The sequence below is a fragment of the Chenopodium quinoa genome, unplaced genomic scaffold (genome assembly GCF_001683475.1).
Source record: "Chenopodium quinoa cultivar QQ74 unplaced genomic scaffold, ASM168347v1, whole genome shotgun sequence".
NCBI lineage: Eukaryota > Viridiplantae > Streptophyta > Magnoliopsida > Caryophyllales > Amaranthaceae > Chenopodium > Chenopodium quinoa.
This window is the reverse complement of record NW_018744662.1, coordinates 1,976,090-2,002,597: the sequence shown is the minus strand read 5'-3', so window position 1 is coordinate 2,002,597 and position 26,508 is coordinate 1,976,090. Positions and strand designations below refer to the sequence as shown.

The window sequence follows — 26,508 nt, the reverse complement described above, 5'->3', positions numbered from 1 at the left end:
TGTTAACATTAGGTAATTGTCCCGTCTCAATGATATTTTCTTGCAAGTTATCATAGTATTCAGACCCATTAAAAAGTGTATAATTTGCCTAATATACAAACTTCAATTCACATGAAAAACTCCATAAAATAAAGACAATGATCATCAAAAGCAAATACTATCAAATTCTACCTACTTTTTTCATTTTGCAAATATACACTAATGTTATGAAATATAATAATGTATGTCCATTATGTAAACCATTGTAACCTCCTAAGCATTATTACTTTTCTAAGTAACCTCTTGTAACTCCTTTTAGCTTTATTGTTTCCCTTTGTAACTCTTCATTATTATGACTCTTCATTGCTTTTGGAGAGTTACTATTTCCTCAAGTGTATATATATAGGCATTGCCTAATGAAGAAATGAACTAAGATTAACATCTACATCTTCCACTTGTATTCTACTATTCTTTCTTTCTCGTTATTTTATAACAACTAATTAATTACAATATGCATTGTTTTATACAGTGTACACTAATTTTGTTGTACTCGATAATTTTCATCAATACGTAATCAAAGATAATAATGGTCAAAGACGGGTCAACGTTCTCGCAAACCATACACGGAATACCATGGTTAAAAAAAAAAAGAAAAATCGAATCGAAGGGTTTATCAATCTTTTAATCTCTCCTCCCAACTCTGAACACTATTTTTCTCAACTCGTTCTCAAAAATGAAGTATTTACGATTCATTTCACCCAAGTTCTCAACTCTTCGCCAAAACCCTAATCTCGATTTTCTAGGGTTTATCCAATCATCAAATGCAATCTCCTCGCGCAATTACAGCACCACTCCAGCTACCGAATCGGCCCCAAAACCACCGCTACCGGCGGCGAAGATCACCTCAATCGCCAACGAAATCTCGAATTTGACATTGCTAGAAGTGGCAGACTTGACGAGTTTGCTTGGGAAGAAATTGGAGGTGAAAGATTTGCCGATTGTTTCGTTGATGATGCCGGGAATGGGGTTCAGTCTCCGAGGAATGGGTGGCGCTGGAGGCGGTGCTGCGGCGGCGCCGGTGGAGGAGGAGAAGAAGGAGAAGACTGTGTTTGATTTGAAGTTGGAAGCCGGGTTCGAGGCCGGGGCGAAGATTAAGATTATTAAGGAGGTTAGGAGTTTTACTGATTATGGTTTGAAGGAGGCTAAAGAGCTGGTGGAGAAGGCTCCGGCGGTGTTGAAGACCGGGGTTTCGAAGGAGGATGCGGAAAAGATTATTGATAAGATGAAGGCGATTGGCGCGAAAGTGATCATGGAGTGAGGTAAGAATTGATAAATAATATCATCTTTGTTGAAATTCATTATATTGGTGAAGCTTTGTATTGATTGTGATTGTTATATGTATTTTTTTGTTGTTGAATTTGGGTTGTTTTATGTGTTTTTGGGAGGGTTAAAGGTGGTTTTGCTGTTGGGTTTATTTTAAGAGTACTTTAGGTACATTGTTGATTGGAAAGAATGTCATTTTAAGCAATTAGAGTATGAATTTCTGCAGTAATTGGTTGATTGCAGTACTAATGTAGCTTAGTTCTCCATTAGATCCTTGGTTTATGTTATCGGGTAATTGGCGTTATTACTTATTAGCTATTGTTCTCTTTGAACTGATAGTGTAGAAGTTTGTTTTTGGGTTTGTTAAACGAATTTGGACATATATATGGGATCGGCGATGCTAGTGTTTAGTAGCAACTCTGTGACTGGTTTCTCTTTTGAAGACAGGTGTGGCTGGAGAGTAGTTAATGCTGGAAAAATATGCTTCCTTTGCTCATGTTTAATTAATGGGCTTTAATCTTTGTATTCTGACTTTGGTGGTTAAGAGTTAGAAAATCTTGTGAAGATGGGAGCATAGGCACTAGCTTGTAATTGATAATTTCTTTGAGATTGTTGTTAAGGTCATCCATTGGTCATGGGTTTTGAGGTTCACAAATGTACCATGAGATGTACCACACAATGTTGGATTCATTTTTCTACTTAGCTTTTAAGACTTAAAAGTTTTGCTTGGTCTTTTATGTTGAGCTGGTTTAAGGTTTCCAAAGGTCTGAAGTACTTGGTCTCGTTCCTTCAAATACTCATGGTTGGAAGAATTTGACCTAGAGCTGAAATGGAAACTTTTACTCATCATTAAGCGCTGATTTCTACTTTCTTCCACCTTTTTTGGGGGATATACTTACTGTTCTAGTGTTCTGAGGTGCACATATCTGTATTGTATAAAGGTTGATTTAGTACTTAAAAATTTTGAGCTTAGAGAATTCCTAACTTTGATTCTTAAAAATTTGGAAAATTCATATTCTGGCAATCTAGCTTATACATCCTTCAGTTAACTGGGTATTGATGAGAAAATGGATTTGACTAATGCTCCATTCTAATTAGTGTCCACTTAACCAACTTTTGTTATTCCATATCACCTAACCTTAACATATTTAAGTAATGTTACTTGCAAGATTAAACTATCAATGCAAATATTTCTGTCTGTCAACTTCTCGCCTCTCTCTCTCTCTGCCCGCAACCTAACCCTCCCTCTATCTTTCAGCCTGCAATCCTAACCCCCTTTCTCTCTCTCCTCCTTTTATTTCTTTTGAGCATGAGCACCATCAATCCTCAACTGTCTCTCTACTTCCGTTCCCCTCTTCACCAGACATCAAATCACTCTGCAAGAGCTGCCAGGCCCAATATGTCATCATGCAGCCCCCCCCCCCCCCCCCCCACACACACACACACACACTCACACACTCACTCCTCTCCTCTTTTATTTGTTCCATTGGAATTTTCACCAGCATGTCATCACTGCTGCCTGCAACATTCCTCATTTCCTTGCTGCCTTTTTTTGTTCCCAAACATTTAACAGGGGAAAAGGGTTGAAAGCTTTTGGGGACAACTAGTAATTGGGATTTTATCCATTGTGAGGATTTGTGGTGGGGTGGTGCTATGCTATAAGCAGAAATAAAGCAGGAAAAAAAAATGATTTTGTTGGCTCGATCAGTGTAACTTTCAAAAGGTGGAAGTTCTCTTTCAATGGTTGGTGGGTAGGGGGTGGGAGCGGGGGTGATGGCTTTATTGGAAAAGTTGATATAAATTAAGGGATAAGACAAGGTAGCTAGCGTAATTTTCTGGAGAAAGGGAGCAGATTTGCATATTCTTGAGATTGTTGCTGGAGAAGGTGGGTGTTGTGATGAGTTGGAAATAGGAGTTAGAAAGGACTACCACTGTTTTCATTTAAACAAGGGGTAACAAATTTGCAATTTTTTCAGAAAATATCTGTTAAAAAGGTGGGGGTGTAGACTGAGAAATATGGAGTGGAGGGGCAGTTTTGTTATGCCCTATGCATTTACCTTTTTTTTAGAGATGTTATCTTTAAATTTGCCCGCCCATGCATATTTTTTCTTTAAACATTTTACCATTTTGAGGAAGGTAAACTAATTTGCAACAAAGGGAGTAAGGCAAGTACCATTAAGCTTGAAAAGGTCTAGATAATGGCAACCAAGTTCATTTTATTATTAATAAATATAGGTGGTAGGTGAGCAAAATTAAGTTCTAATGTGTTTAGATAAGGCTAAAGGAATATCCAAGTGAAAAAACAGGAATTTTTCAGTAAGAGCACCTTATAGAAAATGGGTGGATGTGACATTGTATGTTTACTCCATATAAGCCTCTTATGTGTTTGTTTCCCTAAATACATCTTTATTGTATCCTGTATTATGATATTATCTATATATGGTGCAAGTACTATCAACTCAACCAGTTGTTTTTTCTGTTCCAATTTTCCAATCTCTTACCCCCATATGAGTCAAAGGAAAAAAGTAATTAAAATTCTAGTGATGACAGTATATATGCTCCATTTGTGAAAAAATTGGTAAGATATGAATCAATACAATAAATAATTAAATATGAACTAAAACTTGTGTGGTAAAATTACTAAACAGTACTCATTTGTTATAGGTACATTGCTCCAGCCTCCCGTTATCCAGGATACAATATAGTTTTATAAAACTACTCTTATGTCTTGTAGTAGTTTTGTGTTATCTATCCATTGCCCTATCAGTTCTTGTGAGTATATGCAATTATATATTTCAGATGGGTTAAAATTAATCAATTTAGAGCTGGTCTTAATGTTTGTGGATAATATATACCTTTCTCTGGTATATTGTTAATCCGTTTTAGATTTTTGAAAGACGGTGGATTGAACTTGAAAACTTGCCTGCTGAATTGGGAATAGAAATAGAATACTTAACTATATCAAGCAATGGATTTGGGTTTATTCAGATGGTACATATTGTATGTAATGATTAATGGGTTGAGTGGCTAACCTCCTATGTATATAAATGTTATGTAGGTATGATGGTTTATAAAAAGCGGGAAGGATAAATAGCCAATATAGGTTATAGCCTATCTATTTCTGTAAGACGTCAATTAGACTGTGTAAGTAATTTATAGGAGCAGAGATTTGGAAATGAAAGGGAGCAACTGTTTGTGGGGTACAGGAGTTTAATGTTAGTTATAAGAGAATGAAGTGATATGAGAGCAACTTCTATGATATTCTCCGTACTGCCTTAATACAATACAAAATACAGAATTTTTGATGCGGATAGTCTCTTATTTTTGCTTGGCATGGTATATATCATTGTTTCAATGCCTTAATATGCTAAAGATTCATATGGGCATTCATTTGTTTCTTGGATTATGATTATTGCATTAATTACTTTTTTACACCTCTGTTTACATTTTGTCTCTACACTACCTGCCAATGGTTTTGAGTTGTGAACACACTGTACACAGTGCACACTGGCCAAAAGGAACATAGCCCAAATCCCCAATACTTGAATCTTTAACTTTGGTGATAAATCTGATAATTGTGTTTCTTTTTCTTGAGAAAAGAAAATTGGTGCTTTTAGCACAATGTAAATCTGACCCACAATCTGGGTTTTGTTTGAAGTATGATGGGGATATATTAGAGTCTGATGGTGGATTTTACTTAGGAGGTTGTGTTGGAGTACTTGGTTTGGAAGCTTTCTATATGGATTAAGCCATATGACTATCTGATCATTGTGTATGAGGGAGCTATATATTTGTAGCATTACTGATGATTTATTTTTGTTGATATTTTATTTTGGGGTTATTAAAAACTCTTTTGTTTCCTCTTCTCTAAAAAGTTTTCAGTATTCTTGTTGGGGCATCAATCAACTGTTTTCTGGTGCTAAGTGCCTAAGCCCGTACTTTATCAATTTGTTTTTAGCTTGTTTAAACTTTGCTTTATACTTTAAGTCATGGTAGCCTCCAGTTATGTAAGAGCTCTCTTTTCAAGGGTTGCTTTTGGAATTGCCTATGATGTAAATATTCTATCTGTTTCTTTTGACTGGTTTTGGTTAAATTTTGACATTTGAGGGTTATCAAATTGTTGATCTCATTTACCATTGTTGCATGTAAAGTCTTCTATTCATGAAAACTTTGTGGAGATGTTGAAACCTATGGAGTTGGAGCCAAGTTAAAAAAATTTCAAGTATAAATTTAATAATTTATGCTTTGAGTTATTCTCTGTTAGATCTACTTTGGTATTGATTTACTTATTTTCCTATTTATAGATTTTCATATGACTTGTTACAAATGATGATTCTCTCTTTGCATGTCATAAACATCAAGGGTTTATATATCTTAACTCTATATGTTGCTGGAATTTTGGAGTTTTCGTCCTCCAAATTCTGTATGTGAATGATTTGATTTATAGGGAAAAGGCGGATATTCTAATCATAATGTTTGTCAAGGATTTTTAGTGTGGGCAAGTGTGTTTTCTCCTAAATCTTTTTTTCACTTTTCTTTTTTTATTTACTCTATTAAGTTAGAATATTAGGTCGCCATTATGGTTGCCGGGTATGATTATGATAATTATAATCAGTTGTTTGGGATTTGGGTGAATTGGTGCTAGGATAATTGAATGGATACACTTTTTTAAGAATAATTGTGTTTATTTCAATTTTTTAATTCTTGCTATGCTATTCTATTTCAAATTGTGAGTTTGCCTAATACATGCATTTGTGGTCTACAGGTCGGTCTCTGATTTAGTTAGATTTTTTGCCTGAGGAGGGTTGGCAGAATGAAGAATTCCCTCTCTAAATTGTGGCATCTCTAAGCCTGCCAACTCTTGATGCGCCATTTTCCTTGCTTACAAAGGGCTGTGGTCGAGATAAATTAATATTTCAATGATATCTCTTGGATTTTCCATCAAGCCTGAAGTGCTGGATTCTACTTGTATGTTTTCTCGTATAATTCATGGTTGTAGTCTTCACTGAGAGTAGGTGAAAATGTTTCGAAAATTTTGCACTTCAATCACGCACCTTACAAATCTGTAAGGGTTACTGGCTTACTGCAATATAATAAACATCTCCATTCTTATATATGGTCGTATTGTTTTCGTTTAGAATTTTCTTGATTATTGCTACTCTGGACTAAGCTTATTAGAATTCTTTTTTCATTTCACGACTTATTTCAAATTTTCAGCAATATCATGCTTGTCCAATATATTTTTTGACATTCTGTACATATAGAAAACATTTTAGCTTTTGCCCCTCAAGTGAAAATGGACCGTCATCCTCAAGTTTGAGTGGTAATTATTAAAGTATGCACAATTTACTGCAACATTTTGCATTTACTTCTGCTATTGCACCTGAAGTCTGAAGTTTTGAGGAGAAAGTATTGTATTGTATTGCATCATATATTAACAAACAGATTTTCTTTTTTGATGGGACAAAATCGTGAAAATCACTTGAGCAGGAAACTATCCCTTCATCATCTCTCACGACTCACGATGCTAAACCTCACCCAGAAACAATTTCATGTATTACACAATCAATATGCCATTGGAAATGCATGCTAGTGCTTTAACCCCAAATGAGAAAGCAAGACGAGGCCCTAAAAGCAGGAAGCAATTTCATGTTTTGCCATGGCTTCCCTCACCATGTTCATCTTCAGAGCTTGATACTGAGTCACCCCCTGCGAGATCAGTGATTGCAATTCTTCGGCTGTGGGTGTAGTCTAGAGCATTAAATTCTTTGCAGATCTCTTCTACGTCACTGTCTGTTATTTTTCCCATCTCTTTAAGCTTGAATATAACATACTCAGCTTTACTGCAAACACCAAAATAACTGTTAGAAGTAGTGGCGGGTCTAGAAATTTTTAATGTAAGTAGGCAAATTTTCAATCCTTTCCAAACATTTAGTGACGCATCTATACTCTATAGTAGTAACTCTTGCAAGTTTTCCTATCTTGTTAGACGAAAAAGTAGTAGGGACTTGTTTTAATTATTTTCTCCTCATGGGGTATACGAAATAATCTTTCATGGTGTACACATTATACGATTAGTCGTTTTCATGGCATAGCATTGCATGCTGTACAACATGACCTTGTTTCGCGTTTGCCATCATTTTCTGTTAGTTGAAACTGGCGAACCTTGTTCAAGATTCACAGACCTCAGCTATGCCACAAAACTCGACTTGCTTTGCTGCTTGCTAACTGAAGGGATATGACTAGAAATCTTAGAACATGCTGCTCTAGCTGACAGTCATTCTACCCTTATCGTAAGATTTAATCATGTTATAGCTATGATTTTCTAGTTGTAATTACTTTCATTCGACCAATCCAATCCGAAAACCCCTTTACCATCTCTTCTTACTGTAATGTCTAGCATAAATCTTAGGCACTTCTTATAACACTTTAAAACTCTTTGCATCTTAGTTATTCCTTTGCTGCGTTTGTTAAGCTCACACACAAGTATAATATAAGAATGACCTAGAATCAGAATGTTAAAAGACTAAAGAAAAAAAGTACTGATTGTAGTCAGTCTAAAGAAGAATTCTGAAGTAAAATTACCTGATACTTCCATCATGGTCTATATCAGCCTCCATCAGATCTCCGAGAGTCATTCTTTTCTTAAGTACATCTTTCGCCATCCTTCTATTCCTCTTCTCGAGCCTATACTCAGTCAGATACAAGAACGCCTTAGCAACTGCCAATGTACTTGCTAGTAGCCAGATAATCGCGAAGCATCTCCCTCCTACAGTCTTAAAGGCATGATCTCCATAACCAACTGTTGTAACAGATGTTACAGACAGATAAAAACTGTCAACCCAATTCAACTTTTCGAAAACATGCACTGTAATCGTCCCAATAGTAAGGAAAACAAAAACAGCACCCAAAGCCAAACAAACCTTAATCCTTATCCTCATTCTACCTTTCTTTTTGTCAATCACATAGTCTCTTATAATCTTGTTAAACTTGGTATCGTCGAGGAAAACTTCCTCCTGTGATTCAAGAACATAAGTGACCAAACCATTCAGCAGAACATCGATAAACCCAAACCCGACTAGAATGAATATACATGTGAAGAGCTTAGTAAAATTAGAAGCCGGTATTATGTCACCATATCCTATGGTAGACAAAGTTACTACTGTAAAATACAGGGCATCCACAAGCTTATTATCTGTCCTATGACCTTTAAACGTGTCGTGGGTTAACGTGAATACTGTCACCCCAACAGATATATATAACATCAACCCAACCAAAGCTAGCTGCAGTATACGTGAAGCCTTCTTTGTTCGATGCCTGTGATCGAAGGACTCGAGTGGCACGAGCCCTTTCTCATCAGTGAACAGAGGAGGAGCAGAACATGACCTGTCGAAGTTGATAATAAGATCTTTGTCTAAGGGACTTGTAATAGGCGGAGGACACGGAAATGTGCTGTCATCCTTCAGAAGTCTAGCTGTGGATTGACGATCTAATAATTTTCTTCTGATGGAGTTAACTCGTGGTGCTGCGAGGAGGGGGTGGGTTGCATCATTGAAAAGAAGAAGTGATCTTAGAGATTGCGACGATCTTGGTGAACCACGATCAATGTAGGCCGATGGGAATGGTTGCCTGGCTCGAGGCGAGCTTGTTTCTTGAGACACCCTTACATCTTGAGGGAGAAATGGTTCATTCATTGTCAAACTTTGCAAGAAATATTTGAGCCTTTTTTTATGAAGTTAAAATTTTTGACAAATTGTACAATAAAAATTGGATATTGATAATTGATATTAATTTTAATCTTTGGCTAAAGATTTTGTTAGCAGAAGATGTTCTGCTTTTTGTGCATAATAATGATCTGTAATCAAAGGTTCCTATGTTTGATAAATACAATATTTTTTTTCTTTTATTTTTTTTTGTTTTTATTTATAAATTTTATTAGTGGTTGAAAAATAGAGACAACTGTCTAGATACACTGGTCAAGGAAATGGACATCTTTGTTATTAATTTATTAAATTGAAAACGATCTTTGTTATTTGATATATTTAGTTTTCCTCCTATCAAACTTTACCTAGACACGTACTAGAAATGATTATTAGTAGCACAATTAAATATGATGTAAAATTGTCTATTTCAGCAAAAATTGTTTATTGATTTTATGATGTATCAATAGGATAAAGGTGATCTATTTGATAAGTATTTGAAAAAGAAAGATATATATGGTGTTCATTATTTTTCTAGCCGATATGAAATATATCTGATATATTTTCCATATTGATAAAAAATGATTTTTTGATATTGAAATGGAAAAATCAATCACACAACTAAACTTTCCCATGTTTTTTTTAGTATCTTATATCTCTAGCAATATGTTCATTGAATGACTTTAATAGAAACAAGGAAAAAAAAAATAGTATTACCATTTAAAATGTATGAAAAAAAACAACTTATGTATAAAATAATGGTAGAACATAGAAGGTACAACTGTACAAGTATTTATGCGATATATTACGGCAATTATAATGTTTTTGTACCAAACAAACATTCCATCACTATTAATTAAGAAAAATCTACTGTAATAATCCAATTTAATAATTCTTAATTCAATAATTTCTAAAAAAAGAAATTAAAGTGATTAAAACTCAAAAACAACTTCCTCCAATGTAAAATAAGAAAAACAAATGATAACTTTAATTCGTTTAAGGATAACTTTTAATTCGTATTGAGTTTTTAGTTTGATTGTATTTTAATGTGCAATCTCTAATGGATACATACTATAAAAGCTAATATAATTAATCTAATACATTATAAATGTTTTTAAAGAGTAAAAATATGCTAGAAAGATGGTAATTTTTTGTAGCACATAAAGGTTTTTATTTTTATTTTTTATTTTTAGGCATAGTACATAAAGGTAATTTAACCCGTCTTACAATAATTCAGCGAAAGTCCGCCTTAATTAAAAATTTATGCAAGATTTATCATACGGCTAAACAACATTAGAGTGTCTGAGTGTAACTGCTTGTTAAAAAAAGGAAATTTTGACAATTACCACCTTCTGTTTAGTCCATTTTAGCAATTACCACCTTGTATTTCTTTTTTTTTGAAAATTACCACCTTCTATTTTCAAAAACATCAAAAGTTACCACCTTCTTGCCTCCCAACTACCCCATGACGTCATTTTGGTCTCATTCTTTCCCTTTCCTCCCTATTTCCCTCACATTTCTCATTCCTAACTCGATTCTCATCCCCCCTTTCACTTTTTTCCCCCAAACAATCAAAAACACTACAATTCACTCCTCCAAATCAAAATTGACGAACAATTATTGGTGGTTTGAGGGAAAAAAGTGAAAGGGGAGATGAGAATCCAAATAAGAATGAGTAATGTGAGGGAAATAGGGAGAGAAGGGAAAGAATGAGCACAAAATGACGTCATGTGGTAGTTGGGGGGCAAGAAGGTGGTAACTTTTGATGTTTTTGAAAGTAGAAGGTGGTAATTTTCAAAAAAAAAAAAAATACAAGGTGGTAATTGCTAAAATGGACATAACAGAAGGTGGTAATTGTCAAAATTTCCTTAAAAAAAACAAACAAATAAATAAACAAAATCGGAGGGATTTTAATATCCACAAGACCACAAGTAATCAACGCAACGGCGTTTGAGACGGCCATTTGTTTGGATTCTTTGGAAATCTATAGCTCCCCAGCAAAAATATAGTCCTTTTCCTCAATGTCAATAAAATAATAACTAGTCATTTTCTTCATGTTTGACACCTTTTATTTTGTTGTCTTTATAGATTAAGTTGGTGATGTGGTTGACAAATTCACATTCTCCTCTTAATATCCGATAATTTAGGATGAAGAAAATGAATTAAAAAGGCCGACAACCTAGTTGGCAAAAAGGTAGGGAACAAACAAAAGCATATTAAGTTTAATTAGAGCATCATTAGTGTTGGGGATACTTATATCCTTTCCCGGTTTCTCTCTCCTTTCCTACATTTAACACATCACTTTCTCTTTCTTCCACATTACTTCCCACTATTTCCATCCTTTTACTCATCCTTTCCCTTTAAAATTTCCAACATCAATAGTATCCTTTCTCACTTTCTCTCTCCTACTTACATATACCCCACCATTTATTCCTTTTTCAAATTACATATATTTATTAATATACTTAATAATTATTATTGTTGAAAATGTTGTTAATAATAATTAATAATAGATCGTTCTATTAACCGACACATTAATTAAACGAGACGAATTCAAAAACATAAAATTCATTGATTAAAAACATGAAATACATTGATTAAACGACACGAATAAAAAAAACATGAATTACGTTGATAAAAATAGCAAAGAAAATAACAAACATAAGTTTAAAAATAACTGAAATGTTTAATTTTCATCGGACCTCATAGACTGTGCCCATAAATGCTCGATCAAGTCGTTCTTCAAAGCCATATGGACGTCTCTATCACGAATTTCCCCTCTCGAAGCTATCAATCTACCGAAATTATCTGGATCATACTGTCCGGGAGTTACGGTGAATGTTGTTGCATTCCTAGTTGAGGACGACCCCGACATATTCTCAGGCTGTTCATCGGCAAACTCGAGTGGATCCTTATAATTTAAATATGTATCACGCTCGTCTTCAACAATCATGTTGTGGATAATGATGCAAGTCATCATAATTTTCCACAACAGATCTACACTCCATGCCAAAGCAGGCTTCCTGATTATTGTGAAACGAGCTTGTAACACACCAAAAGCACGCTCAACATCCTTTCTCGCACTCTCTTGACGTTCAGTAAATAACGTATCCTTAGCTGTTTGAGGGGCAGTAACCGCATCTATAAATGTCGACCACTTTGGATAAATCCCATCGGTGAGATAGTATCCTTTTGTGTAAGTGTTTCCATTAACTGTGAACAGAACTTGTGGAGCACGATTATTTATTATATCATCAAACACAAGAGAACGTTGTAGTACATTAATATCGTTGCACGACCCAGGAGTCCCAAAGAAGGCGTGCCAAATCCATAAATCCCTAGATGCAACCGCTTCCAAGATAACAGTGGCCGTTTTAGATCGGCCTTGATACATTCCTTTCCATCCAGCTGGACAATTTTTCCATACCCAATGCATGCAATCAATGCTTCCTAGCATGCCGGGGAAGTTTCTATCCTCCTCTTCTCTTAGAAGACGCTGGATATCTTCCATTGTTGGCTTGCGGGGGTACTCAGTTGCAAGCTGAGCAATAACTCCATCGACAAATTGTGAAAGACATTCTCTAGCAGTACTTTCACCAAGCTTTAGATATTCATCTACTTGATCAGCTGAACAACCATAAGCTAACATACGTATAGCCGCGGTGCATTTTTGAAGGGGTGAAGCACCAAGACGCATGGTAGCATCGGGGCGTTGTTGGAAATAGCGATTACTTGCACTTAATGTGTCCACAATGCGAAGGAACAGGGGTCTCCTCATACGAAACCTCCTTCGAAATACGGTATCATTGTATACCGGTTGATTACTAAAGTAATCTGCAACTAGATTGTCGTGAGCCGCTTCAAGATTTCTAGGCACAGTTACCCTTCATTTTCTCGAACGTTTTTGCTTTTCAGGTTGTAATGAATTAAGCACTGAATTTTGCATCGCAACTAAACGTTGACTCTCATTTATAAAATTCATGACCATGTGATCATAAATTTTATCAGTTATACTTGAGGAGGAAGAGCTTGAAGAACTTGAAGAGATTGAATCTAAGCTCATATTGTGTTTGGTGTTTTATTTTTGGTGTGTTTGTTTGTGACACTAGAAGATAGAAATCATGTACTTTAAATAGACAAAAATAGGATATTGTTGGTCAGAAGATAAGATTTTGTTAAAACATAATTGGTGCACATAAGATATGGATAAGATAAGGATTGTATGGTGAGAATTATGACCAATGCATGCAGAATTTTGTAAGGTCAATTTTTTTACCAATTCATGCATGAGTCTTGTCAAAAGGTAAAAGAGACATCATAGTTTTAAAAACAAATTAAAATACACTAATATTAATTTAATACATAAACAACAATAACAACACTACATAAACATCAACATTACTAGTAGCACAAACAATTTAAAAAAAAAAATAACTTGCGTACCTTACAATACTTAATTAAAATACAAACATTGCAAATACTAAAATGAAATTAAAGCGAAAACCTACTACTAAATTCGTCCCTCAGTTTGTTATACATTGCTAATTCCTTGTCATCAAGAACGGGCTTTTGCATTAACCTTTCTAACATTCTGAACTTCATGGCCTCCTCCTTCTGCCTTTTCTTTTCTTCTACCCGGGCCTTTTGTTCTTCATCTCGTTCTCTCATCTGATCAAGTAGTCGCTCTCCCAATTGACCCAATTTCTCTCCCATGTCATTAAAATTTGTATTTAAAGAGTCAAGATTTACACTTGACGAAGTACTTGATGCTTTACCTTTCATCTTTGTCTGTTTTATGCCAAGAGGTCTTTTAGCCCTTCCGCCAACCTCACACTGTGAATCGGGTTGGGATCTTTTACCGCTCCCCCCACTATCTGTAGATGCTTGACCACCCGGTAACATATCGGACTGAACTTTGGACAAGGAGGGATCCCATTTGGGGTATTTCCTCAGAATTGCAAAACAATGCAAATAACAAAACATCTTATTGTTAGTTGCTTTGTAATCTATGTGAGCGAATCTCTCCGAATTTTGCTCAGATTCACCACTACCCTTAGTTCGAAAATGATAACTGTAGGCATCAACCCATATACTTACATGTTCATTTATGTGATCCCATCGATTTTGCAAAGATTTAACGTTTCTTACCTTAATCTCATTGAGATTTTCAGCTCTAGCCTTTTCGTACTGGTTGTGAATTTTTGCCCATAACCCGCTTCTCTTGGTCTTGGTTCCCCTCTCCACATCGCCTCCTGCATTTATATAGGCTGATACAAGAGCTTTGTCTTCGGCGATACTCCATGCTTGGTTTTTCCTTTGTGCAGATGTATTGAGTTGCACTTCTGGAACAATTTCGACTTCAGCATTGTCAATCTCTTCAAGATGTTGTGCTCCCGCTAATTCTTCAACATGTTCACCACTTAACTCTATTGGAGTAGCATTGCTACTACAAACTCCACCTGGAAATTGATTCATATTTTGAGTTAAATGTTCTGATATAGGGAAAAAAGGGGTATTACCAAAAGCTTGTTGATAGGATTGGGAATTATGAGGAAAATTTGGTTGTATTGGTGGAATATTATTGAAATTTGTTGGTCTTGGTTGACTACTACACCATTGAAAAAATGCAGCTTGAATTTGAGGATTACTCAACAGATTAGGGTCAACATGAGGATTAGATTGGTTAAATTGAAAGTTTGAATTGTTAGGAAAATTCGGGTTACGACCGTAATTAGAATTATTACGATCCATATTGAAGACTCTAAGAAATTGGAAGTGAAATGGAGAAAAATAAACTTGAAAATATGGAGATTAGAATAATTTTGTGTTTAAGAGTATTGTACAAGTGAAACTGAAATTTTGTGAAAATATAGCAAATTTATACTCATTTTATAGACAAAAAAATTTTATGACCGTTGGTGTTTTCGGATTTCAAAAATAAGTTACCGTTTGCAAATTATAGCCGTTATAATATTTTGGAGCAAAAAAAAATAAAGAAACAAGATGTTGACAAGTGTCAACAAGTTGAGCGTTGGATGATTTCCAATATAGCCGTTGTATGCTTTTGTTTGTGATTGTTGAATTAACATGGCACTTGGGCCGAGGCGAGATTTCCTTTCCATAGAAAGAATACTACAATATCCTTTCCCTAACAGTTATCTTTCCCAAGTAATAGCATCCATCAGGATTGGAAAAGGACACCAAAAAGCCACGGAAAGGATTGTAAAAGGCATTGATGCTGGTGCTCTTAGATTTAGACGGCTACACATCTATCATATATTCATTCACATCCATTTCAACATCAACGAACTTTTATCATTCACTTCCCTGCGTAGTCTAATCTATACTTCGTTTCTTAAAAATTGTCCCAACGAAAACCAAAAAATTAAACTAACAAGTAATGAACGTAAGCGTAAAGCCCAACTCCTTCATGACCATGGAGCAAACCCAAAAAACAATTTTAAAAATGTGGCAATTTTAGATAGACAAATGAGTAGTTATCATTCTTACATGATCAAAGTTGACTTTTAACACTTTAATCCTTTTGTGTTGTGTTGTGTCGGAGTGAAAGTATTATAAAACATATTTTTGGATTTCATCTAGCAATTTAAGTTTTTGGTTAAGTTTATTATAAGTTCAAATTTCATCCACCCCTTAATTTTAAGTGGATTATTTCATATGATGGGTATGAAAAGAGCTCATCATGCATCCACACTTCAAGCCCAACGAACTCTCGTGTGAAGGGGCGTGATAGAATATAAAACATATTTTTGGCCTCAACTAACCATCATCTTATTCAAATACAAAGAACATACTACCTACATTTTTATTTAATTGACATCTTTCTTTTATCAAGCTTTTCAACGCACAATTTTAACAACTAGTATCTTTAATTCTCAACATTGTAAAATTATATTAAAAAATGATATTAATAAAATATACATCGAGACAATTCAAACAAGATCTCACTTGACTATGATTTATCGTAGCTAGCTATAAAATCACAAAATTTAGTCAAAGTACAGTTTATAAATAGTATAAAAGTCAAATGATATCAACTAAAAAAAAACAGAGGATGTATATATTTGAACTCAAAGTCATATGATATACTACCTCTGTTTCAGATTTATGTGCACTTACCAAAAATGGATACTCCACATTATGTTGAATTATGTTTTCTTTTCTTTTAGGAAAATTTACAAGAAATGACCTTATATAAAAAAAAGTGGCAGATTGAGACCTTAATTCAAAAAAAAGTTGTGAAATATGACCTTATTTCAAGAAAAAACATTACGAGATGGGACCTTTTGATGGATTTTGGCGTGGCGGAGGTGGTTTTCGGGGGTCGGTGTGAGATTTTAGCGAGGTGAAGGATTGGAGGTAGTTTGAGGGCCGGGGTGAGATTTCAGCCTGGTAGAGATGGTTTTTAGGAGGTTCGGTGTAGGATTTGAGTGAGGTGGAGGTGGTTTTCGAGGGTCGGTGTAGGAGTTAGGCAAGGTGGTGGCGGTTTTTGAGGGTTAGGGTGGGATTTCGGCGAGGTGGAGGTGGTTTTTCAGGGTTATAGCCGAATTTTGTCAAAAGGTCCCATCTCTCTCTCTCTCTCTCTCTCTTTTTTTTTTTTTTTTTTTTTTTTTTTTTAATATAAGGTTCTTTCTTACAAACAACTCACTATATATAAAAAGGTCCTTTTCTTGCAAGCTCAACCTGATCTCCTCATCACATGCAGGGGCGGATCTATCAAGTACATGTGATCAACTATGGCCCAACCCGCAAGCTCGGCCTGATCTTCCTGAAAAACGGGCGGATTTGGGCAAGCTAAGGGTCGATTCTCTTCAGATTATTTTCAATTCAGTTTAGTTCAGTTCTTAATTCCTTCTCTCGTAAAATATTCAGTTCAGTTCACTCTATCAGAACATGCCCTAAAAAACACGATTTTAGTTGAAAAAAATCCCGATATGGCCCGAAAAGCCCATTTAGCCCCAACAAGCCCGACACTTTTTAACGGGCCGGGTTTGGGGATGAGTTTTCTTAGTAAAGCCCGACCTGGCCTGAATTTTGAACACCTCTATTATTAAGGGGCCTGTGTGGCACCGCCCCCATCAAAAATTGATTTTTATTTTTTTAATTTTATTTAGGTAAATATGTAAATTTATAGGTTAAATACAATTTCAATACAAGAGATAACATTAAATTAGCTTTGTCATAGTGGTAATTCATTAACAATAGAGATAAAGTGTGGGAGTTTGAGTTGAATGTCTTATGTTCAAATCTTCATACAAGAATTTTATTTATTTATTTTAAATTTAATGCCTCTCCACACTAAATATTCACGGGCATTTTATCTTTCTCTACCCCTTTTACACTCAAAAACAAATTTTGCCTATGAGCTATATATGTCAAGGTCTTTGTTGCACAAAATACATAATTCAATAATGTCAACCATATTCAATACATGGTGATGATCCACCAAATTATGATGCGTTCAATAGGTACTTCTTTCACTCCATATGTATGAATTCTCACAATGTTCTTGCTCATATATTATTTTTACAATTTTCTATGAATAAAATTCTAAGGAAATTTAATTAATAAAACGCTACTAACATATAAATTAAAACGTCATAAAAAATACAAAATAAAACGAGTGGTTGCCCACGAATCAAGGATTACCATAGACTTGCCAATAATAGAAGGAATTATAAGATTTAAGTTTACATAGTTGTAGCTAAGCTAGCTAGTTGGCAGACAAGTCAACTATGATTAGTTAATATGTTCTTCGATTCCAAGGAAAGGGAATAAAATTTCTAATGTTTCTAGAATTTTTTTTTTAAAAATCCAAAAATATGACTAAAACCAACTAACTTCAACCATACATATATATATACACATATAATTGACTATATATTATGTGTGAAAGAGGGAGAAGTGGGATCCCATCTTTAGCATGTGATTACGGATGGAAAATGTCAAGTTATTTCATGCGTTAAGCCACCTTAACTGCCATATGTTAAGGAATACTTAGCTTACTACAATAATTAACAATTAAAGTATGATCAAGAAAGAGTGCGTCATATCCACCTTAATTTTCAATTATATAAAATCATCTAAACTCGATTGACAATGTTTGAAATTATTTAATTATAAATTGAATTTATATAACCCTTATTTAATAATCTGTATCAAAAGTTTATTTTTTCCCAAGTGATATCAATTTATTCAATTTGAATTTATTATACTACCTCCGTCAACAGTTATTTTTTCTCAAGGAATACTTAGCTTACTACAATAATTTAACAATTAAAGTATGACCAAGAAAGAGTGCATTATATATATTCACCTTAACTTTCATTTACATGAAATCATCATAACTTGATTGAAAATGTTTCAACTTATTTAGTTATAAATTGAATTTATATAACCCTTATTTAATAATCTTTATCAAAAGTTTATTTTTTCTCAAGTGATATAAATTTATTCAATTTGAACTTATTATATATTCAGGTCAATCAAATTAGTTTTTAACGCCTCTATATTACAAAGTGACAATGTAACAATGTTAATCTAGGAACATAATAAAAGGGCCATTCATATGAAGTTGGAAGTAATTAAGGGAGAAGTGTAAAAGAGATCACCACTCTCAATTTCTCGAATACTCCAAGTCTTGAGAAGGAATATAAATGTGTTATATGGAATGTAAGAATGACTTTACCTTTTGTAATTTTTCCATGGTAAACAAGACAATTACAAAAGATATACTCCAACGAGTTTTAGGATAGGTTGTCTAAACTATGGAATATACTCTTAAGTCTTAATGACACAAACTTTAAATTAATTGCAATCACTAACATCTATTTGACTCTCTTACATACAAAACCACCTCGTTCAAAGCTGACAAATCTAGCTAGACAGCTAATAACACTTACTATGATCACTCGCAATTAACCGAATATTAACAAGTGTAAAACAAATGTTCGAAATAAAATGCCTTTTTGTTTAAATTAATGGTTGAACTGTTATATGCAATGTCTGTGAATGATGTTTACATTACTTTTGCTTGATACATAATCATGAATTGGCTTATTGTCTATGGCTAGTACTATAACAATTAATATGGTTTAATTTTACGATGAAACCTCACTTAACTTGAATTTGATCGTCTCTAGAGGTGTACGTTGTATATTTGTATAGTGCTCTATAAAGGCAGGGTGACCCTAGTTAAAGCAAAAACATGTGATAGAGGAGTGGTACGTAGCACATACCCTTCTTGCAAGCAACGAAGCGAAAAGATTTGTTTGTTGCTTAGCATGATTCGAAGACATGGTGCATTAACTAGATGTTGTGAATGTACTGTGGTGGAAACAAGTCTCTTGTGGTGGTGGAGGCCGTTGTCACGTAGAGGTGTTTCCCACAATATTATGATTTGTGACAAAAAAAAAAAAAAAAAAAAAAGCAAGCATGCATGTATGATTAATGGGCTACATACTCTTCCTATTATCATATCATGTTAGGGTGGTGAAACTTTACTCGACTTATGCATTGATTGTCTCGATCTCCTTTTTTCGAGGGCTTAAACCTAGATCTTAACGAACGCTAATGACATGTTTGATAAGCCATCATAAGTTGCGAGAGTGAATAATTTACATGTAATTTTTGCAAGAAAATTCCATGTTCATTTTAATAAGGAAATAATCGCATTGATATAACACGATCCGAAATGACACAATATGTGAACCAAACCATGCATGGACGACTCCATTTAAGAAAAGTTGACATGACACAACTTTTTCATGGATTGTTTCAACACGACTCACTTGAGTGCAAGATGATACAGTATAAAACATATTTCGAGGCCTCAACCATCAGCTTAAGCTTTTGGTTAAGTTGGTCGTGTAACATATTATCAGAACGACAAAATTAAACCAACGTGACACAAAGGTCACAGATTCAAACCTCAACCACCCTCTACTTTCAAGTGAAATTATTTGCGGAGGGCCCATGCTACATCCACACTTCACGCCCAATGGGCTCTCGTGTGAGGGGGCGTTATAGAGTATAAAACATATTTCTAACTTCAACCATTAGTTTAAGCTTTTAATTAGCTGAATTGGTCCTTTTACACAATACCTACTGGCACGACACATTGGCTTAATTGCACAACCCGGCATGTGCCTAACTCTATCAATTAATAATCTATGGAGTAGAGAATGAATATGATCATTGTTATCATTTGAAAATGAAGTAGCAATTAATTGTATACATAGTTTAGTGCAATTGTGCAAACGCATGTTTTGCAACGTCAAATTCTATTCTCTTTCATAACGAACAACCAACTAGAATCAAGAAACTATATAAAAACTAAGCACTACGTAATGCCTTACATCCTAAATACCGTTATTTTTTTCCACTTTGATTCCATTTGTTGGATCTTTGGTGAGCAAAGTAGTGGCAACTCTAGTTGACTTCTTAACAAAGTGATTGATTTTATAAAGTTATATACTTGTATAAATTCCAGATCTCTGTTATCTAGCTGTATTTTTTATGCAATAGTTTATATTACAGTATATTAGTAACAAACAGCTGAAAACAGAACCTTTGATATACTCCTGAATTGAAATTCTTACAAACATAATATTGCACCAGTTCCTGATTATATGGCTGACTACATCAATTTCGCCGTAACAGGCCTTCTGCATACATTTCTAGCATCATTGATTGGCATTCTAGTTCTGTTTATGCTACGAAAGCATCGTAGAAAAGCAAGGGCTTATGAGAAACTGATGCCACCAGGGGAGATGGGGATCCCCTGGATCGGCGAGACTCTGGATTTCTACAGAGCCTTACAGAAGAACAGACTTTTCGAGGACTTCATTGCTCCAAGGATCAAAGCTCACGGAAAGACCTTCAAGACGAGGTTGATGGGGAGTCCGACTGTCATAGTAAATGGCGCCGAAGCCAACAGGTTTTTCCTGTCGAACGAGTTTAAGCTCGTTGTCAGTTCTTGGCCTGCATCATCAGTTCAGCTCATGGGAAAGAACTCTATTATGGAGAAGTCAGGAGAACAACACCGTGTTGTTCGATCGATTTTGACTAGTTGTTTAAGTAACAAGGGACTAGAAGGTTTAGTTCCTAAGATCTGTAAAGTTGTCAAGGATCATTTGGAGAAGAATTGGGGCGATAAGCCCCAAGAAGAAAGGATTATTTCATTATATAAAACCGCGAAATTTCTGTCCTTCAGAATAATGTGTGAGTGTCAGTTGGAGATGGAAGCGGAGGAGGAGCTTTTCGAGTGCTTTGAGAAGGTCCTAGAGGGGATTTTCTCACCTCTAGTGAATCTTCCAGGAACGAGTTTTTGGAGAGCGAAACGAGCAAGGGCTGAGATTGAGAAGATATTGGTTAAATTAGTGAGGCAAAAGAGGAAAGTCATAGAAGAAGAACAAGCAGTAGGAGGTGCTGCAGCTGAAGAAACACGAACGCTGCTGTCGAGACTAGTGAGTGCCATGATTCGAGGCGAAATCACAGAGGTTGAAGTTGTTGATAACATTGTTCTGCTCATCTTTGCTGCTCATGATACTTCCTCTTTTGCAATTGCTATGACTTTCAAGATGTTAGCTCAACACCAAAGTTGCTATTCCTTATTGCTTCAAGGTATGTCACTATTTTTTTAACATAGCAAGTTACTACGTGCATTGTATACAACATTTTTAATCAAACTGAATTACGTAAAAGTAAAAATAAAGGATTTATATAGTGGTTCAATTGATGAACATCATTGGTTATCAATTTATGTTTTTCTGTGCGCTTTATGATTATTGTATAACGATAAAGTTGTCATATGTCAAGAAGTCTCATTACTCATCAAATGATTTAAGTTATTAACATTTTGTACTCTTCTCAATGGCAGAGCATTCTAATATTAGCACCAACAAAACAAAGGAAGGTGAAGATTTGACAATGGAGGATGTTATGAAGATGAACTATACATGGCAAGTAGCTCGTGAAAGCGTACGCCTTTTTCCTCCAATTTTCGGGTCTTTCAGAAGAGCTACTTCGGATATAGAGTTCGATGGATTCACAATTCCTCAAGGATGGAAGGTTTGTTCTTTCTAACCAAACAAAAAAATGTATTCATTTACAACCTTGGTTGATCTCCATTTGAAATTTAGGATCTTAAACACGATTTCAGGACCTCAAACTAGGTTGATCTCAAAATAATTCATGTATCTAAAACTTAATTTGAGCCAAATGAGACTGAAAAATCGATCTATACCACATCCAATTTTAATGTAACCCATTTGACTAATCAATTTTTGAGATAACAAAGACCTGTGATCCAATTTGACTCGACCCAACTATTTGACATGTTTAATAAGTATAGTTATGAAAAGTGAAACTAAAACTTTTGCTCTTGGTTTAATGTAGGTATTATGGACAGCTTACGGAACGCATTTTAGTGAAGATTATTTTAAAGATCCCATGAAATTTGATCCAAACAGATTCGAAGAGCCCATATCACCTTATATATTTGTTGCATTTGGAGGAGGTCCAAGGGTGTGTGCGGGCTACCAATTGGCTAAGATGAATATTCTCATCTTCGTGCATTTGGCTGTGACTAATTATAATTGGTCTTTGGTTCAACCAAATGAACCTATTGTTATGGATCCGCTCCCTCTCCCTTCTCAAGGAATGCCATTACGAGTTTCTCCTAAAGTATAGTAGAATATACATATACAAATTACTTCTTATTTATTTTTTTGTCGAGGTGGATACAAATTCGTATATATACCAGGATGCATCGAGATATATGTGCACCCTTAGAAAGGGGTGTAAAATGGGCATGTCCATATGATACCAATACCTTGTAAACACAATTATTTGACTAATTAATGTAATTAGATAATTCACAAAGACGTGTTTGTTGCATTCATTCAGGCATAATTCAACGACTTCCAAATTTCCTATATTCCTTTTGTCGTTACCCCTGAAATTTAGGGTATGTATAATAATTGACTAAATATGAATTATGTACCCTATTAAGTCAACTAATACCCACATTTTTAATCTAATTAAGTTTGTAAATTGAAGCCCCAAGTTACTCATTCTTTTTAGTGATTGCTTGAAAAAAAACAATATCTTTAATAATAAAAATGATTTTTACTCCATAATGTTGGAGTGTTTAGACAGTGTTTACATATATAGAGTAAAACATACGTTTAGACACTAATCAATTAGTCTTATCACCACTTGGTACTAATCATAAAGAATTTCAAGTCAATTAACCTAAGTAACTTCACTTAAGATAGAGTCATAGAGGTGGGTCCCTTAAATTGAAAATGGAGCTAAGCAAATATTTAACCAACATATGTAAAGTCACAAAATTTATTATATACATCACCGTACATAGATGTTATGTACTCAAAGTTGATTTATTGTTTTTTTTTTCTCATTTTATTAAGATGAGAAGGGAAAAAAAGGAAAATTTGCTTATTGCAGTCATTTAAAATTTGTATTTTGTATATTGTAGTCATTTAAAAAAAGTGCAAATTGCAGCACAAAAGTTCTTATAAATTGTAAACTGCAACCCGATTCAACTTTTTCATCGGTTTATGTGTCGAAAACAAGTCGATTAATGTTTAAGGGCCATTTTAGCTCTTAAGGGTCCGAATTGAGCTCGGAATTAGCAAAAAAAAATAACTTAAGTTCCTCGTTTTGCATAAAAAAAATGACTCTTTCCCTAAATAATGTTGGGAACTTATCTAATTCCCAAAATACAGCTAATCTTTTTTTAATTCCCAATCTACCGTCCACGTCAGCTAAGTGAAAAAAACCGGTTTTTTTTTTATCGGTCCAGCAACAAACCGCTACTTCAAGTAGCGATTTATAAAATTAAAACCGCTACTTTAAGTAGCGGTTTATAAAATAGAAACCGCTACTTGAAGTAGCGGTTTTTGATGTAATTTTTTTTTAAAAAAACTATCAATAAAATACAAAGAGAAGGGGAAAGTGATTTTTGACCACCACCCACAATAATAAAAAAAAAAAAAGTGCCGAGTTCTCTACCACCAATTGTTCATGTACTCCAAAATCTGGAAACACAGATAATTTGATACCAAAAAAAAAAAAAAATCACAAAATTGATTATGTGTGAATTTTGCTTTGCTAATATCGATTTGATTGATCTGGGCAAAAATCCTTCCAGTTTTTTATGAATTGACAAGATTTTAACAGAAATTATAACATTTGTAAACATACAGTAAAAACTACTAGTAGAAATCTTATACTTTGTGCGTTTTGTACAAATTATTTGTAGGAACTATAGCATCTTTTTAAGGCTCAAAACGCTAAGTACGAACTATCAAACCTGAAAATGTCGAATTTTCTGCATATACACTGATTACTTCCTGCAGTATCAATCGCCAATAGAGTGGAACTAAATTGAAATCAAATCAAATTAACCACCACCACCACAACCTAGTAACCCCCACCTTAACCCACCCAAACACACCCAAACCAAACCAAGATCTACAACCCTAACCAAACAACCACCCAAAAATTAACAAAAAAAAAACATACCTTAACACCGAAATTGAATGTTAATTTCTCATCGAATTTGGTTTAATACGGCCAAATTCGATCATGAAGCCTCTAGATCTAGAGGTTTCATGGTCGAATTTGACCTGAATTACCATGCGACACCGGCGAGAAAGAAGGCAGACATCACCTCCAAGGAGCGTAGGTTGCGTAGACAGCACCTCCAATGGCGGAGGAGAGAGAAGGAGGGAGGAGAGAAGGAAAGAGGAGAGGAGTTCAGAGAGAAGAGGAAAGAGGAGAGGAGAGAGAAAGAGAAGTGAGGCGTAGAGAGAGAAGAGGAGAAGGGGAAAGTGAAAGGAGGTCACTTACCCAGCCTTTACCTCCCATGCGTAGTTGAATGTAAAAAAACTTAGTAAATATAAACCGCTACTTGAAGTAGCGGTTTCTATTAAGAAAACCGCTACTTGAAGTAGCGGTTTTATTCAGTACATCGCTACTTGAAATAGCGGTTTGTAAAAAAAACCAATTTAAACACCTAAAAACCGCTACTTGTTTTCCTCAAAACACCAACAACCCCACTTTGTGAAAATTTGTTTAAATATAAACCGCTACCTCAAGTAGCGGTTTCTAATAAGTAAACCGCTACTTGAAGTAGCGGTTTTTAGTAGCACACCGCTACTTGAAGTAGCGGTTTTCTAATAAACCCGTTTTTAAAAAAATTCTCACTGAACCGGTGACGTGGACGGTATGGTGGGAATTAAAAAAAGAGTAGCTGTAATTTGGGAATTAGATAATTTCCCAACATTATTTAGGGAAAGAGCTCAAAAAAAATATATATATCGATTTGTGGGCAACTATTTTTAGCTATAAAAACGAGGCACTTACGTTATTTTTTTTGCTAATTCCGGGCTCAATTTTTAGAAATAAAATGGCCCCTAAAACCTTAACCGAATATTTTTTCGACACGTAAACGGATGAAAAAATTGAATTGGATTGCAATTTACAATTTATAAGAACTTTTGTGCTGCAATTGCAAAATACCAACTTTAAGTGGTTGCAATTTGCATTTGCATATATATATATATATATATATATATATATATATATATATAATGAGCAGATATACCCTTGGGTGCACCATGCATTCAGGTGTATATAAAATTTTTAAGGAACAATTATAAAAGGACCTTATATGAACTCATATTTTTGTATACTGTTATTGTAAGTGAATCACTTTCTTCGTTTTTTATTAGTTGCATCACTTTTAAAAAATAGAAGTTTCAATTTTAATGCATCACTTTTCCTTTTAGTTAATAAATTTTCACATCATCTCCCCTTTTATATGAGCGCGCTCTCTCTCTCTACTTGAAAAATTGTCCAAGATTACATAATTACAAAAATTATGCAACTAAAAAAACCAAAAAGGTAAATTTTTAAAATAAAGGAAAAGTATAATGGCCAAGTGTTAAGGAATGAAGGCCCAATCAGTGTATCAGTGTATGCATATATGCAATACTGAATTCTCCATATAACTTTCTAACTCTGTAGTTTTTCGTTATACTCGTATCAAGTTCTTGTCATGTCAATATATAGATTCATATAAATGTCTTCAAATAATAATTTTTTTTTGAAAGGGGTTTTCAAATAATAATTTGTCATATATATACTGTATTATTTTTTGTACTATAAGATTAAAGATAATTAATAATTTGCAAATGTATTTTTTCCCTAACTTTATCTGGTCAGATCTAATATAATTATTTTTGAAATAAGCTTTAACACGAATTTTATTAGATTAGCCTTAGGCTGCGTTCTCTTCACTGAAATTATTTTTATTGATTTTCTATTATGATTCTTGTTGGAAAAATACCTGTTGATTCCAATAACAAAATAGAGAAGATGAAAGGGAAAATACTTGATTGAAGATCTCAAACTTAAAGTCGCGCCGTGGAACAATAATCCACTGCCTTAGAAGCGA

The 26,508-nt window shown here is 34.4% G+C and overlaps 5 protein-coding genes across 5 annotated transcripts; 2 read left to right on the top strand and 3 right to left on the bottom strand.

The window, feature by feature from the left end:
• Positions 1–360: 360 nt before the first annotated feature.
• LOC110701981 (50S ribosomal protein L7/L12-like) lies at positions 361–6,498 on the top strand. The gene is made up of 2 exons (XM_021879606.1): positions 361–1,298; positions 6,068–6,498. The coding sequence occupies exon 1, from the start codon at positions 713–715 to the stop codon at positions 1,295–1,297; it is 585 nt and encodes a 194-aa protein (XP_021735298.1). The 5' UTR covers positions 361–712; the 3' UTR covers position 1,298; positions 6,068–6,498.
• A 103-nt stretch (positions 6,499–6,601) lies between these two features.
• Positions 6,602–9,949, bottom strand: LOC110701980 (two-pore potassium channel 3-like). The gene is made up of 2 exons (XM_021879604.1): positions 7,888–9,949; positions 6,602–7,145 (listed from the first exon to the last, which is right to left on the bottom strand). Exons 1-2 carry the CDS (start codon positions 8,994–8,996, stop codon positions 6,950–6,952), a joined length of 1,305 nt encoding a protein of 434 aa, XP_021735296.1. The 5' UTR covers positions 8,997–9,949; the 3' UTR covers positions 6,602–6,949.
• Positions 9,950–11,688: 1,739 nt separating this feature from the next.
• Positions 11,689–12,780, bottom strand: LOC110701808. Its single transcript, XM_021879433.1, has one exon. The coding sequence runs from the start codon at positions 12,778–12,780 to the stop codon at positions 11,689–11,691; it is 1,092 nt and encodes a 363-aa protein (XP_021735125.1).
• A 713-nt stretch (positions 12,781–13,493) lies between these two features.
• LOC110701807 (glutathione S-transferase T3-like) lies at positions 13,494–14,477 on the bottom strand. Its single transcript, XM_021879432.1, has one exon. It carries the CDS (start codon positions 14,475–14,477, stop codon positions 13,494–13,496), a length of 984 nt encoding a protein of 327 aa, XP_021735124.1.
• Positions 14,478–20,554: 6,077 nt separating this feature from the next.
• LOC110701847 (taxadiene 5-alpha hydroxylase-like) lies at positions 20,555–22,952 on the top strand. The gene is made up of 3 exons (XM_021879461.1): positions 20,555–21,647; positions 21,904–22,094; positions 22,422–22,952. The coding sequence occupies exons 1-3, from the start codon at positions 20,654–20,656 to the stop codon at positions 22,713–22,715; spliced, it is 1,479 nt and encodes a 492-aa protein (XP_021735153.1). The 5' UTR covers positions 20,555–20,653; the 3' UTR covers positions 22,716–22,952.
• The last annotated feature ends 3,556 nt before the right edge of the window (positions 22,953–26,508 follow it).